The sequence below is a fragment of the Sciurus vulgaris genome (genome assembly GCF_902686455.1).
Source record: "Sciurus vulgaris genome assembly, chromosome: 2".
Taxonomy (NCBI): Eukaryota; Metazoa; Chordata; class Mammalia; order Rodentia; family Sciuridae; genus Sciurus; species Sciurus vulgaris.
The window spans coordinates 97,155,128-97,175,772 of NC_136462.1; the positions used below are offsets into that span (position 1 = coordinate 97,155,128).

The following is a 20,645-nucleotide window of genomic DNA, read 5'->3' on the forward strand; positions in this document are numbered from 1 at the left end:
CCCCACATCCTTACCAACACCTATTATTGCTTGTATTCTTGATAATTGCCATTCTAATTTGAGTGAGATGAAATCTTAGGGTAGTTTTGATTTGCATTCCTTTAATTGCTAGAGATGATGAGCACTTTTTCATATATTTGTTAATCAATTGTTTATTGTCTTCTGTGTCTGCTTAGTTCAATTGTAAGTATACAATCATCTCAAAGTTTAATTTTAAAAGTCTTTTTTAAAAGTATGAAAACTAAAACAGGAATGAGCATGATAAGCTAATTTCCAAATATAAATTTTCCAAAGTTCTAAAGTACAAAATGTAGAGAATAAATGTTACAATAATATATTATACATAACTATATATATGCTATGCTCTGAATGTTTGTGCTCCCTCAAAATTCTCTTGCTGAACTTAATCCCCAGTATGATGCTAGTAAGCAATGGGGCTTCTGGAGAGGTGATTAAGTCATGCAGCAGCACCTTCATGAATAGGATCAGTGCCCTTGTGAAAACTCCCTAGGGAGCTCGTCTGCCCTGCTGCCAGGTGAAGATGCAGAAGATGACATCTATGAAGAACAGGCCCTCATCAGACATGCAATCTGCTGGCGCCTTGACCCTGGACTTCCCAGTCTCTGGAATGTAAGGAACGTTCCTAAGGCATTTTGTTAGAACAGCCTGAATGGACTAGGACAATCTATGAAGCTGAAGAATTTGTTACTCTCAGTATCACATGCTAACATGCATTTGTGTGCATGTGTGTGTGTACACATAGTTAAGAAGAGTTTGAGTAAATTCATGGATCAGCAAACCATGATAAGTCTTTATGAGAACTAGGATTGCTCAGGATTCATCTCTAGCCTCGGAGAATGTCAGAGTAGAGAAGAGTCCTAAATGGACCTGGAATTAAAGTCTAGAAAAACCACTCTTCTGACCCTCTCTGGCTAGCCCTTCTTTTGCCCTGGTGCCTCAACAACCAGTCTCAAGAGTTTCTCCAAGTTTAAGGGAAGTCACATCTTACTGTCTAAGAGATTTGTTGGCTAGTAGTTTGAACCTTCTAGAAAAGCATTCTCTCATGTAGGCCATCAAAAAAAAACCTCACCGTCTATTCTCAGAGGCACAAGACTCAAAAACCACCTGGAAAAACGGCCCTGATTCCTTTCTTTCTGTTTTCAGATGAGAACACTAAGGTCCTCAGAGGGCCACAACTTGCTAGTCCTTTTTCACCCCATCACATAGCAAATATGAATTTAAACATAAGAAAAATTGGTAAAATGATCTAAACTGACCCTTTTTAGTAGAATGATAGGTAGTTAATGCAAACATTTAACTGAATTGAGGTTATCCTATTAGCAGGAGAGAGTGATCTCTCTACATTGCTACCACCCTGTCACCAGAAAGTTCTGTGTAATGGCCAGCTAGCTATTCCCTAGCATATCAAAGAATCAGAATGGAATTCTGATCGTCTCTAGTTACCCTTAATTTAAAACCTGACATCTTAAATTTTGCAAGCTGTATAGATAATATGAGTTCAGGGGGAGCTCAAGTCAACCATTTTAAAGGCTCCAAATACCTCAAAGATCCTGGTAAAATCAGATCATCCTCCTTATACCACTCTCATCTATAGGACATTTCTTTGTCCAATATCCAGGTATCACAGATGAGACCCAGACTTCTTCAGAAAGTACCACCCACAAGTCTTGGACTTCAGTGTCTTGCCTAAATCTGGCCTCAGGACCTTACCACTCCACTCCTCCCATTCCATGTCTAGTTTGAAGTACACTGAGACCACACTTTCCCTTGCTAACATCCTGTCTCCACATCTTATGAATTGTACTTGACAGAGAAGTAATAAGCAGTTCCCACTATCGTTGAAGACCTTTCAAGCTGGATACCCAGTTTTGCCATCTGGCCATATTTTCTTCCCCCAGAGAAGTAAAGTTTTAGTTGATTCTGAGAGATGGAGCTATTCCCAACTTGGGGTCTATACTTCTTCCCCAACCCTGAGACTATCACTCCTCAGTGGCAGGCTAGAGGTCTTCCTGATAGAGACAGAGATGTCCAGCATATTCCTGGAATTGCTGCCAACCTGATTTCTCTGCCTCTTTCTATTGCTCCAACTCATGCATCCTTGCTGTGTTGAATGGACCTGCTATTACTTAAAGAAGGTACATTGAAAACGAAGCTGAAGTCAAGTAATAATATGCTACACTTAGAGCAATCAGCAAAAGTCACCACCCCATGGGAAAGTTTCTATCCCAATCTACAACTGGCTGTATTTAATATTAAGTTGTATTTGGTTGGATTCCTCCAGAAGCAGATTCTCAGATAATAATTTCAATGGATGTCGTTTGTTTTTGAAGTAACTCCATGAAACACTGATAGATGAGTAGGACAAGGAAGAAACTAATAAAGTACATTATTAAGTCTACTGCCTTGGTGGATAAGGTTTCCATTCAGTATAGAACTTCAGGAGACAGTGCAGGACAAACCTCATAGTTATCCCAACTGGGAGGGAAGGAAGCTGGGGCACTTATACAACAACTCTCCATGTGTCATTGGTTAAAATTTGCTTCTAAGTCCACTAACTCTGCAGCACTTCCAACTTGTCCTGTACATAGATTAGAAGTGGCATGATGACCCACCAGAAAAATTATATGAAGCTCTCAGGCAGAGTCCGTCTCGTTCACCTGTGTTCACAAGGAGGTGAGTGGACACCAAGAGGGTCTGCTACACAAGATAACTCGCCCTAGCCTGTTAACTGGCTTAGAAGAGACACATTTAAATGTTAGGGCTCTTAAAAGGTAACGAATTTTGACACGTCAAAATCGCTACTTGAAAAAGACAAAGATTTACTCCACAACATTTTTTTCTTAAAACCATGTCAAAAACAGAACATACTATAAAGAGAGCATGTTTTCTCACCAGGAATTGGAAATGGAAAAAGATCCCTAGATTTTGTTTTTGTTTTTGTTTTTGCCTTGGTGACGGTTAAGGTATTGAGGGGCTGTTTATACAGAAATGAACTTCAACTTTTTAAACAACTAATGACTCACCTCCTTTTCAACCCACATGTGTCCCTAATTCACTACTGTGGACACCACACTTCAAAAAAAAAGTAGAATAAGAAAGCAAAGGCTCTTTATGATGAACTATAGACATTTATTTGGCATCATAGGATGATGATTATAGAACAAAGTGGCAAAATCCTGAAAAGGAATTTGCATTTGTGCTTCATGACAAATTGTCCCCAGGAACTGCCATAAAGAATCCCTAAATTTTCTTCTTGCAAAGGCAGGGGTCTTAAGTTTTAAACAAGTTTTTAATCAAATTCATATTTCAGTACCACAAGGAAAAATGCCCTGTTTTCTTGAACCAAAAATGGTCATTAAGCAATCATTTCATTGAGCACCTTTTATAGTGTTTACATTGGAGATACAAAGATGAATAAGGCCATACCTACGTAGAAGGTCACAATCTTTATGTTATTCATAGTAACTATGCCCCATAGGTAATTTTCCTATAAAGAGTGAAGAAGGGAAATGGGAGGCCAGATTGAGGAAAGCCTTTCCAAGTATTTTGGGCAAAGCAGACAAGGCAGATGTTCTCGTGAAAAAATGTATTGCAGGCAAAGAGAAAAGCCAAAAGCAAATTTAGGAGAAAATAGGGCGTAACCACATAAAATAATATTATATATAATGACATGTTAGACTCACTGGATCTGGAGCCACAGGAAGGAGATATCTGACCAGATGGGCAAGTGCACATATTTGGCCTCGAACAAATCCATCCCCACAGGAATGCCGGCAAATGGCTGTGAATAAAACCAGAAGTCTGTCAGCATGTAGATTCAGCACAGGGTTAGTTGCAGGGACCCAGAACTCAAATGAGGAGACCCAGCCTCTGAGGCCCCTCATTAACTCCGCTGTTGGAACACGACCTTAAGCCTCAGGTATATTCATCTATAAAACAAGTCTTCTGGGCTAAAACTAGCTTTGAAGTTGGTAGCGACCTGACCCCGTCAGTGGTCCTCAGCCTCTCTTTAGTTACTCAATAACACTCGATCTATCAAAAGCAGGCAAGGAAGGAAAAACAAAACAAAATCTTGTGCCTAAATACACGCTTACAAGAACTCCATTTTTTATTAACTTTATGATTTAATGATTCAAAATTGCAGCAATATTCTTGGGAGACAATTTTACTGTTAAGTGTTCAATGTTTATTTTTTGTCCAGTTCTGAATGATGCTGACAGCCCAAGGGGAGGATCTGGAATCTACTACCCTAGTTCCGATTCCAGCCAGGAAACCATTCATCTCTTAGAGAGAGTTTCATATTTTCATGCCACCCAGAGACAAATGTCATGCTTGTTCCAAACTCTCTTCTAGTGGCCAGAGGAGTAAGTTTAAATAGTATGTTCCTGCACAGCCTTGTGAGAGGCAAGCATGATGTGCAGGTTAAAATACATTAAGTTTAAATGCATTAAACTCATTAAGTCCCAAGTTTTCATTCTGTGAACATAATATTCGACTATTATTTCAAAGTTACCATAAGTGGTATATTTGTTGCTTAAAATTTTTATAGGTGTTTCATATCTGGGACAATGGGTCATTATGGGTTAAAACATGAAAAGACCTTAGGATGGAGAACAGAAACTATTATGAAATAAGCTGTCAAAGAATTCTATAAACATTTATTTCAGTACCTGAAGATAACATTTTTCAGAGAATTCTACAGAACACTGGGAAAGGGTTTTGTTGTCAAGCTCATTTAGAAAATTCCAAATACCACTATCTCACCCTCCTAGTGATTCAATTTTGATCTTAAAATGAACCACAGTATACCAAAAGAATAACACAGCTTTCTAGTCAGAGTCAAGAATTGGGAATGGGTAAACTTTTTCAGGTCACCAAGCAAATATTACCTAAAATATTTTATTCTTCTCCGTAAAACATTATTGGCCAAGAGAGAAGGTGGACCTAGTGACTCCTTAATGTCCTTTCATCACTAAATTTCCCCTTTCCACTAATGAGATTTTCTGAAAACTGGAATTTATTTCACAGGAATAATGTCTATAAAGGTTCATGGAGGGAAGACACCATCACTCATTTGACTTAGTGTCTCCATTAAATAGCACCTTGTCTGGCATGTGATTTGTCCCTCAACACTTTGTTATTATGAGAATCTGGAGGTTTTTCCATGCAGCAGAAATTTTTAAAAAGAATGTCTGGTGCCTCCAGAGTTCTTCCTTAGTCTTTCTCCTGATCTTTCTTGGATACTCTATCCCCTTCCTTTCACCTTTGTCTAAGAATTAGATCTGCTTTTGACTACCCTAATTCAATGTGCATGGTATGGGGAGGCTGTGGCCTGCTATGGCCAACAAATTTAGAAATTATATTAAGAAAATCAGTAATGATACTCTCTATCTCAAAATCTCATCAAAGTGATCATGTAGTCTATGCATCCAGGCACAACAAATGCAAATGACATACAACCTGCATCAAAGTATCTCTATGGCTTTATGCTCTGTATTTCAGTAATATTCTACAGGATGCCACCAAGTTAAAGTGTGAAAATACTTTGACAAAACTAATGGAATCCTAATATGGTTTCAGAAAAAGGAGAAGCTTAACATTGAAAGGTTCAACTCTAAACATATTAATGGCACGTGGTTACAAAGGATCAAATTCTAAGGATCATCATGCAACCAAAGTAACAAAAGAACACGCAGAATAATGTGTACTTACGAACAATACACTGATTTCCACCAGGTAAGGTTTTCCATCCAGGACAACAGTAAGCATTATAACGTGATCCACAGACATTAGGTCTGAAACAAAAACATAAAGTTCCACACTTTTTTTTAGAAAAGAAGATATGACCAAATGACAGGGAGGTAAAAATCCTTAAGTTAAAAAGCAGGATGAATCCTGGCAAACAGAGAAAGTAAAATCATGGCACTCAAGGCTAGCTTAGTAGTTTGGGACATTTTAACATAATGATTTCAGTGGGGATATTCCTTAATGTCAGCTATGTTTACAGTGCATCAGAATAAAATCCAGAGATGCAAAATGCATGGTAATACACAGGTGTAAAAATTCATGGAGTCATAGGTATCTAATTTAAACAATAAAATTTCTACGTATCTGGCTTTAAAAAGGTCATAATAAAATCTACTGCACATAAGTATCTAAATGTCTATTCTTTCAAACTGTGTGTATTCTTTTCCTATGGCCCAGGTCATCTCTAAAATGTTACCACATTCTTCCTTTCACCAAAATTACAGGAATGCAAAGTCTAACATCAGTCAGAAAAAAATAAAGGCCAAAACTTGTAAATATTTTTTTTAGCAAAGGTTTAGAAACACAGTTGATACCAGCAGTTATAGGAAAATAAAATCAATGTCACTCTGGGGTTCTTGTTTACAGACAGTTCATCACATGACTTGGAGCAAGGCCTCCATTCAGAATGCAGATGATCCATATTTAACAATGTCAGGGAGCAACTGTGTAAAGAGCTGGCTATTCCTTCACTGGAAAATAAGACACAATGTAACACACAGAGACCCAGAAGAAAATATTCACTTTTCTGCCACATCCTTTGAGCCTAAATGTTAAAGCTAGTCATTGAAGGTCAAATGCTTTGCAATCAATTTCACAAACCAGATGCTGTTCCAAGGCTTGCTAGCGGAAATAGTGTAGTTCCACAGGCATAAGCCTCTAAACACAAGAGCACAGTTGAAGTGTATTTCTCAGTTGAGGGGCACTCTCCACATGCAGACCAGAGGCAATGGCACAGAGCTCTCCTGCACTTCCTCTGAGATCTCCTTCCACCTCACGCAGGACTGGGAACCAAGGTAAGGTCTTTGCCCTGTCCTCTACTCTTTTCATAGCCCAGAAAGACTGGATCACTCTGCAGCACACAATGCATACTTCAGACTGACTGATGCTAAGGTCAGAAAGAGAGCCAGGAAGGAAGATGGAGGGGCTAGGGAAAAGACCCTAACTCCAGCAGCCCAGAGCTGCTCCATGGTTAGAAGAGAAATAACTGGAAAGAGGCTTAATATGTGCATGAATTAAAGGCCTCTCTGAGTCTGATGCTCTTTTGGGTACACATTGGGATAATAAAATACTTGCCACAATGTCTGCATGCAAGGTTTCATGTATGAAAAGGACAATGTGTGTGCAGCACATATCATCATCATGATAGGATCATCTTCTGGTCTAAGCTCCTACTCATTTTCTAACTCAGTCAAAGGAACTACCAGGGATTCTGTCACAGCAGTATTTTTACTGAGGATTCTAAGCCAATAGTTCTCAATGCTTTGTCCATCCTATGACAAAGTAGTGTCCCAAACATCAGTATCCAGAACTCCCTGGGTAAACTGAGGAATCTCAAAAACAGGAGTGAGAGAAGACAGGGTAGAAAGCTAGGGCATGTGCAGGAAGACACTCAAAACTTCCAAATTTTATAAAATTTCTCTTGATTTAAAACGACAATCCAGGCCAAAGTCAACTGCCTCAAACCTTCCCCACCAACAGCCCATTACGACAGTTCTCCTGGATCCAGTCCAACCCCAAAGCAAATCCTGGAATCGCTTCACAGAACCCCTGGGCCTTTGCAGGGTGCCCTGTGGCTGGAGTAACTAAGTTTTTCAAACAAAAATCAGGTCATATTGTCTAACAAAAATGAGTGTATTTATGGAGTAACAACACATATAGCAGGGTGAAAAAGCTAACAGAAAAGGATCACAAATCAGTCATTTCGATCCTCCAAAGTGAGATATGCAAAAGATTTCCCAAGGTACCTGAAAAAACCATAGTACTATGAAGACTCTTTATTTTTTTTCAGTGTTTAGAATCAATCTCCAGTCACAACATGGAAGATCTTACAGTTCACTATGGTTACGAAATAAAATGTTCTAAACCTTCATAGTGTGAAAGCAATGAGACAGATAGATGAAAAAACTGGGGAACGAGTCAGGAGGAAAGGTGGCAGGGGGGAAGCAACTGATCCAAGAAAGAGTTTATTACATAGTGTTTTAAAATAACCAGTAAATAAAGTCCTACTGCAATTATTTTAAAAAAATTAAGCAGAGAGAAAAAGTATTAAGTCCTCATCTTTCATAGCAATAGGTACCATTTAAATCTAAACACAGAAGTACAAGCATAGTAAATGGTGCTATAGAGGTAAATATGAGAAGAATTCAGAACAGAAGGGGTTAAAACTAGCCTTAAAAGATGAGGACCTGGAAAGCAGAGGCAGCTTTCTTTTCTTTTGTCATTTAATACCTATCCACAACTGTTGATTTTTTTAAATTGTGCTCTTACACTTTGATCACCATCTTTAAAGGCAACATTACTTTTTTAAAATATTTTTTTAGTTGTCAATGGACCTTTATTTTATTTATTTATATGCAGTGCTGAGAATCAAATCCAGTGTCTCACACGTGTTAGACAAGAGCTCTACCACTGAGCCACAACCCCAGCCCACAACATTACTTTTAAAGTATGAATATCTTACCTTTCAAATCGGAAGCTTTCACACACAGCTCCCTTTCATTAGTGTATTCCATTTTCATTTTACTCTACTTAAAATTCTATATATAATTGAAGATTATGATTGCATTTGCATCTCTTTTCAGTTTTATAACTTTATCTTTTCTAACAGGTAATATATTATTTAATTTCAGTTGTTTCAATTAACAATATCACATGACAATGACTTTTACTCTTCTTGCCACTCATTCTTTAGTTAAATACTTTTTTAGTTAAATATTATTACATTGTGTGGCTTAACAAAAGTATAGAAAGATATATAATTTCTCCCCTGCTAATTTTGGTCTTCAGAACTGCAAACTCACAGAGCTCATTCGAACAAGCTGGGTGGCATTGTTCTACTTACACACAGGAAAAAAAAAAAAAAACAAAACAGCTCTAATTCTAGAAATAAATGAATGTCTTATTTAAGTTGGAAAGCAGTAAAATATGTAAAGTCTAAATGAAATGAGCTGGATTATTTCCATTATAAAAGACTTTATTCTAAGGTTTCAGTACAAACAGCATTTACAGAGAAGATAAATTTTTAATAAAGTTACTCTTTTGTATAAAGGAAAGTGTATCATTCACACCATTTTCTCTTCCTTTTCTCCTCAAAAGCCATCTCCACCAATCTATTGCCCCCAAAAAGTCAGAGTTAAAGCAGTTGCATTCAGTAAATTGAAGAATTAAAATTCAAAGAGAAAAGAACTTTTTCGTGCGTGTGTACCAGGGATTGAACGCAAGGGCACTTAACCACTGAGCCACATCCCTAGTTCTTTTAATTTTTTATTTTGAGACAGGGTCTCGCTAAGTTGCTTAGGGCCTCAATAAATTACTGAGGCTGGCTTTGAACTTGAAATTCTTCTGCCTCAGCCACCCAAGCAGCTGGGATTACAGGCACGCGCCACCATGCCTGGCAGGGGAAAGAACTCTGTGCTAAATGTTAAAGATACTTTCGTTCATTCTCATAACAACTCTTTGAGATAAGTTCTATTGTTACTTTATCTTTTATACTGTAGAAACTATGGCACATAGGAAGATAAACTAAATAGCCCAGGTCTCATAACTTGGAAGTATATAATGGGGATGGTAACTTAGGAAATCTGATTCCACCCAGATTACATTCTTTTGACCACTATGTAAGAACAGAGATGCACTTAAAAGACAAGATGATATTTCACCCACTGGTTTTTGTGGTGACATGCATAATAAAAATTATACAACATCCATCAATAGACTAAAGATAAAGCATATTTTGTCTTTTTACCTGAATTCTAACAGTCCATGGGGCACAGGAGTCTATATTCCACTTCACCACTGTGTTACGTTTTTTAAAATACCAGTCTTCATCTGTAACTTCTCTTACCAACTACTTTGAATTCTGTGCTCTGTAACAACCCAACTCCATCACCCTGGGGGATGGGTGAGCCTCAACAGGCTTGATATTTGGATTCAGTTCAGACACAGCACTCAGAGATTGTGTGGGCTAACTAAAGCCTCTCTCGATGGAGCAAACAGCTGGGCTCTACCACATCTGACCACATCATTGCAAGAATTGGCCTCTGTGCAAGATGTCTGCAGCATGTCCACATTCCTTAGCCAGAACCCACTTCTGCAAGTTTGGCCTTTCGTACAGCAAGATAGCCTTTCTGCTTCTTCTCCCAAGTGCAAACTCCTTTTCAGACAAGGTTGGGGTAATAAAAACAAGGTCAGGGGGCTCTTATTTCACATGTGAGAGTTTCCCAGCCTGTGCAGTGATTAAGACCTTGGGCAAGGAGAACATTAAGCATCAGATAAAGGCTAATGAGGTTGACCCTGCTCCATGAGTAGCCTGCTTTTTGATCTTTAAGGCAAAAATGACAATTGACCTCTTGAGTATAAATGTGAAGGGATATCAAAATGCATGATCCCTCACAAAATAAAAGGCACCCAAGAGCTCATGTAACATGTCCCAAGATGATACCTTAATATCCCACTGTTCCAGAATTAAAACACTTTCCACTGACAAAAATGTGATAGATAATGGGACAATTATACTACCTACACAAATGGACTCCATGTATTATTAACTGCACATCATGATTTTGTTTGCTCTTTGACAAAGTTTTATCAAGATAAAAAGAAGAAAGAAAATCCCTGAGTGCTGTCTGCTGAAGGTACCTATAATGCTTCAACAGCCTTTGCAAATCCACCCCCACCTTTGCTTTAGCACCTTCATTCTGCTTCTTTGCTGAAGGCAGAGGTCAAGTCTCTCAGCAGTGATTTGAATACCACGTGTGACTGCCCCAGCCCGTCTGCCAGTCACAACAACTGGAGGAATGAAACGTCAAACCCTGGTAATGAAAACAGCTTCCGTGGCCTCCTCAAGCTTCAGCTGGGCTCTGCAGATCACAGACTCAATTTTGGATTGTCTGGATCAACACTGGCGGGGACACAGACAATCCTGGTTGTTCTACTTGAAGATGCAAGCCAGCCAACCTCTCTAACCTACTTCATGCAGTTTTTCTTAATAAAAATAATCCAGAAAGGAACAGAATGAATAGTTCATACTCTGGTTTTCAAGAGTTCATTCCCTCCTTGCTTTCTCCATTGCCTGTAGACTAGTGACTTCATGATCACGTCCTCCAAACCTAGAATTGGTTTTTCACATCTCCTCCCTCACTCTTTCTTCCCTCCCTACCTTCTTCACCTCTTCTTTCCTCTCTCCTTTTGTCCTTGTCTCTGATTCATATTCCTTCCCCCTCTATCTTCAGTTCCTGTTTTCAGGGCATATACAATCAAGTGTTTTGTTACCACCTTGAACTTGGATGCAACATTACACGGTTCATCTTTCTTTGTAATCAGTAAGTTCACCACCATGTGCACAACAGATACATGACTGATCAATGCCCACAAGCATAAAGCCATTCAGCAATGTTTAACGAGAACCTATTATGTACCAGGCACTCTGTTAGATAGAAATGAAAGTGACTAATAGCAATCTAATTCCCAGATCTTGGGTTTCTAGATCATTCTCCTCTAAAAGTACCAGAGATGCTGGGAGAAACAACCAATTCTTAAGACTGGGAAGGAAATATACAAGATGAGTCTGCAGCATCTTGCAGTTGCAGAAAGTAAGAGAATGCTACACAAACAAATACCCACAATGACAGGGAAGTGGCAAGGGACAGGTGCCAAATGAAAGAACTCCAAATGCCCAGAGCTAGAAATTTTGAGCAACAAAATCACAAAGGTAAACATTGCATTATAACCCCAAATTATAAAATAAATATCCATGAGTATCCATGAGTCCATGCTGATAAATAAATAATTGGATAAATGTACAAATGGGAGAGAAGTGACAAATCTCCTGTGCTGGTACATTACAAAGCCTGACACTCCACCTCTGAGGAGACGAAGCATAACTCCTACTCCTTACACGTGGGTTGCATATCCAGACGTCCGTTCAAAGAGCACAGAATGGAAAGGGGCAAAAAAGAGTAACATTATAGAGGAGAAACCTGCTAACACTACGTTAGCCCAGGTGAACAAGGTTTACAACAACGGTGGAGGTCATTTTGATACCATAAACTCTGGTACGATGTGATGAAAATGGAGCCCAGCCTCTGTGATCCTCTTCCCCAAACCCATAACCCCAGTTTAATGGTGACCAAAACATCAAAGAATTCCAATTAAGGCTCATTCTACAAAATTCCTGACCAGCACTCTGTAACACTGCCAAGGTCATAAAGAACAAGGACAGTCTGAGAAACTGTTAATAGCCTAAGAAGTCTTGACAACTGACTATAATATGAACTCCTCAATGGAATCCTTAACATAAAAATGACATCAGGGGAAAAACTACGGAAATGTGAAGAATAGGCTTCAAAACGATGAGTATGTATCAACATTGGTTCACAACTGTGACAAATTTACCATGCTAATATAAATGCTAACAACAGTGGGCACCCAGGCATGCCCTCTACCCCACCACACAGACAAAGATGAAGAAAGAGAAAGCTGAAAAGGCAGTTCCCTAAATCTGGGAGGTCACTTTAAACTGACAGCCAATTTAAATCCTGTTAGGATCTTTTATAGGAGACTGGAACATGTGCTTCTATGTGTTTTTCTTTGGGGAGAAAAAAAAAAAAAAGGAAGAATTTAAAGCTCAAAAAGCCACGGGGTGCACTATAACAGGAAACAAGACATTGAACCACAAAGACCAGAAGCACAGATGTTGAAAGAACACCTCTGTGCCGTGAGGCCTGACTCCTCTGAGGCGCAGGGCACTCCATGCTTCTGGTTCTCTGGATTAAACATCACTAAGAACACAGGATTCTGCTCAGATGGCTAAACCACCTGAGAGGCCCCTGAAGTTCTAATAACAATGATTTAACTTGCTGGCCTACTTTGCACCTCCTCTCTGGAGAAGGGATCTGTCCCTGGCCTGCGAGCCTCCCTGACTGGTTGTGTAAAAGGGGCTCCCACTGAATATATGGAGGGAGAGGTGTATTTGTTTCTAATTTGGAACTACTGTTTTGACCCTTTAGGGATGAGGAAAGGCTGCCTCAAAACAAAACAAACACCAAAAATGGCACATCTCAAATTTGTATTTCTTGAATATCTGAGAAAATCTGACCAATGACATCGTGAAAACTATGATGTTTTTAAGAACTGCTTCCCAGAACTCTGCAGCCCCGTTCACTTTCCCGGTGAGTTCAAGCACTACCATGACATTTTCTTTGACTGGGATATTCACTTATATTATTCAAGCCAAAGCCACACTGTACTTTTCCAAAGGGTAGATAAAATTATAGAAATGACTGAAAACACAAAACAAGTGAAGCAGGAAGGTAAGCCAGAGCTTGTACAGTGAGGCAGGTTGGGGGTGGTATCATGGAATCCGCTGCTCCCTCACCTCCTTGTTATCACCCGCAGAAGAAAAACGGATTGAAAACCATGATTCTCACCACTTCCCAGAAATTCTCAAACCAAGAGTTCTGTCCAGGGAGATAATATCTTTTGAATGTTCTGGCAGCCCCAGAAAAAGACAGGAAAACCAGCCAATGGAGGTCAGGCATAAGGAATAGAAGTGGGTTCTCAGGACCTGCGAGTGCAAGGTGACTCGATACTTTAGTTCTGAATACTGGCAGCTCCCAACTGACAAACAGGTAAGCTCTAAAATTTCATTTCTACACATTGGTATTTAGAAGCTGGAATGGCCTTTCCAACAGAAACAATGTTAATAGGTGGTGGTTTAGTCCCCAAGCTAGTCAAATAGCGGTCTCTAGGCTACATTATCAGCTAAATAGGTCATTGTGGGTTGGTCTGGGAACCTGACCACAACTTAAAATGTTGTTTTATGGAGAACATTCCACAGCAGGCAACCTGAAGGAAACTTGGCCATGAAAACCCACCATGCCTCAGCTATAGTAAGCTGCCCAGTGATCTGTAGAACTGAACACCTTAAACTCCAGCAACCCCACACAGTCCTGAGAGGGCAGCCAGCCCTAGGTCCAATGCCCTATCCAAACCCAAGCACAAGACCATTAGGGCCAATAATGGAGTAACCATAAGCCATAAATCAGTTATAGGATGTTCTAACCCTCTATACCTGATTTCTTTTAAAGACCAGAAGATCCTACCCCCACCAGCAACTGTAATACAAAATCTGCACCCAGACCTGGCTCAAAGACCAAGAATTGAATGAGTTATTTCTAAAAAGAGTGGTTTCCAGATGAAGCAAAGAAGAAAGTCAGTTTTGAACCTTATTCTTATACCCAAGTTATTCAAGCATTTTGGATCCCCTGGAATTGGATAATTATCCTCTTTTGTAATGGGAGTTCCTTAAAGAGAGTTCAGATTTATCTTTGTAACCCCAGGTGCTAATACAGTACTTGAATCTTAAGTGGTGAATAAAGATTTAGGGTTTCAAATCTACTTACAATTAAACAACATACCCAAGCAAGAATTCTATCACAGTGGTATTTAATTTACTGGAAAGGTTTATAAGAAATTAAATAAAGGAAAAATATAATTACCAGTAAGAAATCAATATCATTTCATCCCCTTTTCTTAGTTTTGAAAAATTAAAATTAAAAAATCAAATGTAAAATAAAAGATACCCATAAGTGGATACATGATGTCTGAGAATGAAATTCTTTCATATTACAAATGCATCACTTAAAAACGTGTATCTCAAAAGCCTTCCATATTTTATAGCTCAAACTCATTGATCTTTTAGCTCAAACTTTATTTCATAGTAGTCAACAGGCAATGAATCTTTTTTAAAAATTTCTCTACCAAACTCTTTCATTAAAATAGGAACAGCACTGTTGCTAAGAAACTAAAAAGTAAAAAAATAAGAGAGAGAGAGAGAGATCATTGACAAATTTTAAGTTTCTAAAAAGAGAAAGCTGGGTAAAAGCATAGAACTATGGAGCTCATTTCACTGAAATTAGCATTTCCTAATTTTAGGGGCAAAACTTGACATGCTTTTTTTTTTTTTATTTTGCCATTGAAGCCAAATTGTAAGCATTTATTTCTAAACATTTAGATATCTGGAAATTTTTAAATAAAATAGTCTACATGTGAAGGAATTGAATTAAATAAGTACTTTATCTAGTCCATATGAAGTCATACTGTAAAATAAAAATAATTAGTCATTCTCAGAGAACTTTATAATTTACAAAATTATCATGCAAATTTTCCCCAAAACCCTGTCAAGAAAATGTATTGCTATACTCATTTTCAAATAAAGAAACTAAAAAATCAGAGAAGTGAAGTAGTTTTTCTTCCCCAAAGGCTACCCCAAAGGAAACATGTCCTAAATCACTAATTTAAAAAAGAGAATTTATGAATAAAATGTTCCAAGATTAGTGCTAAAGATTTTAGATTGAAGATTAGGAAGATGTTTCCATAAATACCTCAAAGAGAATGTGTTCTCTTTTTTACAAACTCATTTGTACAACATTTTTTGAGCTCTGGTTTTCCCTTACCAGGTCTACAAAACATAAAAATTTTAAGACAAATTTTACAAAATATTGGGGGAGAGAGCAATGTAAAAGGAATACATTTTAGAAACTCCCTCTTGCAGATCAGTATTTCTGATTCTGAGCTAGCTTCTGTATGCTGAGAATCCTATCCTGCTCCCTCTGATAAAAACACCAGTCAGCTTCTAAGATCCCCCACAATTTCCTATTTGACCTTCCTCATTTCACTCCATATTTCTTTCATTTCTCTCATTTCTTTCCATTCCTCATTTCTCTCCATATTTAACCTCTAGCAACACCAAAGCACCTGCTATATCCCACATTGCATGTTATGTCCTATTCCAGTGCTTTGGAACATGATGTTATCTGCCTAAAAGGACCATCCCCCATCACTTGACAGGTGAACTCTAAAGCATCCCTTGAGACTCAGGCCAAAGAGTCACACTGAGGGGACTACTTTGTCTCTCTTCTCTCTCCTTATTGAGCTGCACAAAACCCAGTCAATATTCTTACCAACAGCAATGTGGGAATGCTCAGTAGGCTATTATATAAATTTTGGTTTATTTATAATAGTAGTTTTCATCACAGCAAATATATACATACAACAGAAAAAACTGGAAACTACACAAATAATATTCACCATTAAGTATAAAGCACACATATAATAGAGTTTTATGAAACCATTAAAGTGTATTTTAAAAATATTTAATGATATGATATACTTTTAATAAAATATTAAGTGAAAAACTTGTATGAAAAATTATTATATATAATAAGGTCTGAATCGAATAAGATCTAAATATGCATTAAAAATCTGGAAGGTAGTGTCTGGGATGATGGAATTAGTGATCACTTGCTTTACATATTTTTAAGTTTTCCCAGTTTTTATAGGGTACATATTCATCATAGAGTATAAAAAAAATAAGCTTTTTGAAAGGAATTTTCATCTTCTGCAAAGTACAGGGACTGATAGAGAGCAGATTCAATAAATGGTGGTTATGAATGAACCAACCAACTTAACACCATGTAATAAGTACTACAGTAGCAGAACCTAGCTTAGGAAGCTAGAAAGTTGCAGATACCAGTAATCAAGAGAAAGGACATGTTTGGGGAGAAACATGAGGTTGAGTTTTTAAATACTTTATTTGAGATGCTTCCTGAAAATCCAAGTGGAAAAGTTGAGCAAATGAATGCAAGGTAACACTGGGAACTAACAAGGATTCTGCACCTTGGGTGGTAACTTTCAAAGGTCTAAGGCAAGCAGGGTGGTAAAGGCAAACAAAAGGCAAATGAATCGCACAACTTATTATCAACATTCCAAAAGGAATTTTGGTGCTAAGTGTGTTGGGTAAGCGATGTCCCTAGGAGTCTGTAAAAATGCCATATTGTGGCAGGCAAGACCCGGGGCCCAGGGTTACACCACATGCATCTAAGATGGCGACAGGCAGAGAGCCAAACGGTGTGCTGAATGTGCCTTGAGAAAACAGGAAGCGTTTACCATTGCTGTATGATAATCAGTTCAGCCACCTAGCGTGTGGACAGATATATCTTACATGTATGCTTGAGCTCGTGATCGCTTGACCTTTAATAGGATTGGATGGATGTATCTGATTATAATTGCTTATGCATGAGACTGCTTATATATTGAGGGTGTTGTCTGAATAAAGCAGAAGTTGCTTCATGAACTTCTGAAGTGTACGTGTCGTTTGTCCCGCTGGTTGGTGGCAAGTGGCAAGTGGCAGCAAGTGGCACCATATCCCAGGGAATCAAAGAAAATCCGTCAGCATTTATTCCATGATGCTACCTGTCTACATGAGGTGACCAGCTGGTTTACTTACGTTGTCCACAATGAGTTCCTATGTATCCTTTCTGGCACAGACAGTGATCATCACTGCAGCTGCCTCCATTCATACAGCGAATAGTGCAGTGTTGTACTTGAAAAAAAAAAAAAAGAATGATTCACTTTTGCAATTTAAGGGCATAGATTTCAACAGTTCAGTTGATTTGTAGTATTTGAAGAGAAAATAAAACAATGTACCAGGATCCACATATTTATGTAGAAATGACCTAATCGACAATGCTAAGCATGTTATCACTTGTGTATATAAATCATTTACAATTCACTGTAATTGTTTCTTTGGCATTTACTTTAATAGAGCTAAATGACTTCCCTAATTTAGCACAACTTACAACTAACTCAATGTCATTTCTGTAATTTATCAACAAGAAAGTAGTTCCGTGAGTAACCATACAGACAAAATTACAATGGCAATAATTTTCCTGTGAAATGATTTAGAGTCCCAGGTAGGTGGCCAGGAAAACAGAGTAATAAATTCCACATGATTTTGTTAAAGGAAATTTTGGAGGCAGAAAAGAGAAAAAAATCCTAGAAAGGCATTTAATAACAAGGCTGCGTGCAGATGGGAGGAGGCTGGACTGGGCTCAGAAAAAGCTGCCTATTTAAACTGTAACCTTAAACTCAGTGAGACCCTCAGTGTTCAGAATCTACTCTTTGCCACATTGTCACCTACAAAAGTGTATATTTCAGGACTCAGGGTGGACAGTCTTAAACCTGAGACCATGAGACAGTAGAAGATGCTATAGTCTTAAAAATGGCCAGGAGGCTCCATTGGGAGAAATAGCAGCACAGGTGTACCCAGGTAATTTAGGTATACTGATAGCACTTTCCAAATCTCAGGCCATTCCCGAGTCCTGAAGAAGCAGCAACTGTCCTACTTGGAGAGGACTAAAGGCTTGATTGAATTAATCATGAATCCTTGTCGACATATCTCTACACAAATGGGCCAGAATTGAGCATTGGAAGTTGTGTTGTGGGAGTTAACTCCCAGGAGGAAACACTCCACAATTTTACATGAGGAGAATTCCTTCTTCCTGTGCAAGAGTTAAAATCAGCTGCTCTGTTCATTCTTGATGCTCAGTCTTCCTGAGGCACACACAGGGACCAAATCTTCTCCATGGAGCAGAGAAGACTCCTCCCAGCAGCTATCCTCTTCAGTGCCCTTTATGGAGAGTTCAGTACAGTATCAGAAAGTGGCTACCAGACAAATGGCCATTTTACTAAGGAGATACACAAACCCCAGCCTGACGACAGGGTAAGGAAGATGCAGAACCCAATACTTATAATGGCCTCTTAGATTAAAAAAAAAAAAAAAAAGAAAGAAAACTGAGCCAAGTTGAAACAATATAACTTTTCAAGAGCCACACGTGTACTGAAACACCATCATCATGAAGGGCTCCCTGCCCTCAGCATGCAGTGCTCTCCTCTGCAAGGCATCATGTGCCTTTCATGGCTCCTCTGCACACTCATAAGATGTCTTGTGCCCCAGTCCTTCACTCTACACAATTGTTCACTCCCTTGACAAACATGTGTGATTGTCTGCTGTGCAACATGCCATACCAGGTGCTTTGTGCGCCATGGAACACCCCCTCTCTAACCAGTCCCCTGTCTCTGTCTCTCTGTGTGTCTCTCTCTCTTCCCCCCTAATTCTTAGTCACCAACACACAATTCTCACCAGACTGAACTCCCACCTTTTCACATGTATCTTCTTTGCCCATGTTCTTTCCTGATCTCTGTTCTCTCCCCTTTCCCAAACCCTCTTTCCTCTTAGAGTACTTTATACTTCTCTTTTGAATATGTATTATGTTCTTATTTCTCCTATTCCAACCCATTTATCCAAAATTTCTTGAAAGTGAAGGATGCCACAGTTATTAATTATATTCCTTTAAGCACCTAGAGTAGAATCTTACCTGTATGTAGGGTGCTGTATGTAATGGTGCTAAATTAACTTCTCTTTCCTCAACTCATGCTACCGGGATAATGACATCAAAAGCTCAAAGACTGAGACTGAGAAGCTGTCTATTGTGTACTAAGCACTGACACAGCCCTAAATACACTGCTACTAAAAATATTTTTTATCTTTTTTTCTCCATATATAAAAGCTGAAATAACTCCTTTGTTGGAACATTGTTATAGAAGTCAAGCAAACCCAGGAAACTGATTCAAACACACTGTTATTTTAGGCTCCTTTAAGTCCATTAAAATATCTCAGCCAAAATGCTTTTTAACTCAAAAGTTATCTATAAAGATACCAGGGGAAGAGAGGATTTGATGAAATGCTGGATAATATTCTAAGTAGGTCAGGAACAGGTGTACAGTGCTTTAAAATCTGACGTTATACTTAGCTTCATCCTATCTTAGAAAAACAGTGAGGATGGGGAAAAGCACAGGAAATGATGTCATCAGTCAAGCAGCATAGGAACTCTGCCCACAAACTGATTTCAATTAAAGCAGTTCATGCCAAGAGCTAATTTCCATTCCCACATGAGCACAAAGCCATTGAGCTACTTCAAGATAAAAACTTTTAAAAGACCACAGTAGTTTAAATGGTGACTTTACATTATTTGTTGAAGTTAAAAATCAGAATAAATTCTTCCCAGGAAGAAAGATAAGTTTACACTTAAATGCAATATAATTAAAACCTCTCTTGATATGCATTTGTATTTTTTACCCTTTCAGGTAAACCTCTTCCAGCATAAAATAGTTTTCTCCTTTAAAAATAAAAGCCACTTGGTCAGGCTGGTAGACAGTAAGACCTGGTGGTCCAGTGGTCCACACAAACCAATGAACCATGGAACTTTGGGGCAGGAAATGAACTCACTGGCAAATGAAAGCGTCTTCATCACCTGCTTTGCCATATCATGTTCACTATGAGAAACTTCACATGCCTTGTGAGTCTCTTAGAGCTTGAATGGAAAAAAAATATTTCTTTAAAGAGGGGGACAGTCACTCAGGATGTCTGCAGGGAAATAAAAGGAGTGAATAGCAGCTTCACTATCCAAGCAGGAAAAAGTTTAGAGAGTACATATACACAGATTTGTTGTGATTTGGATTGAATCCTGCCACTGATGCATATTCTAAATTTACTCTGATTTGAACAAGAATTCCAGATGTGTCATAATTAACAGAACAGGTTCTATGGCTCTAGAAAAGACCAGCAAAAAAGAGGGGCTCCACTTACATCCCATAAGGATGCTATGTCCTTTGAATGTGCTAAATACCCCACATTCAAATATATTCCTAAACTCAATCTGTATTAAGATTTCAGCAGAACTCAGAATACTTGGGGG

The 20,645-nt window shown here is 38.5% G+C and overlaps 1 protein-coding gene across 2 annotated transcripts in view; it reads right to left on the reverse strand.

Annotated features, from left to right (window-relative positions):
* The window catches only part of FBN1 (fibrillin 1), a 252,572-nt gene that overhangs the window by 193,275 nt on the left and 38,652 nt on the right, over positions 1-20,645 (reverse strand). The window contains exons 1-2 of one of the 2 annotated variants that reach the window (XM_079128080.1): positions 5,734-5,889; positions 3,705-3,802 (exon numbers count right to left, since the gene is read on the reverse strand). In XM_079128080.1, coding sequence (XP_078984206.1) covers positions 3,705-3,802; positions 5,734-5,771 — 136 coding nt within the window. In that variant the 5' untranslated portion in view covers positions 5,772-5,889. Of the gene's footprint in view, positions 1-3,704; positions 3,803-5,733; positions 5,890-17,335; positions 17,432-20,645 lie in introns of those variants that run through there. The other variant, XM_079128081.1, reaches the window with a different exon arrangement.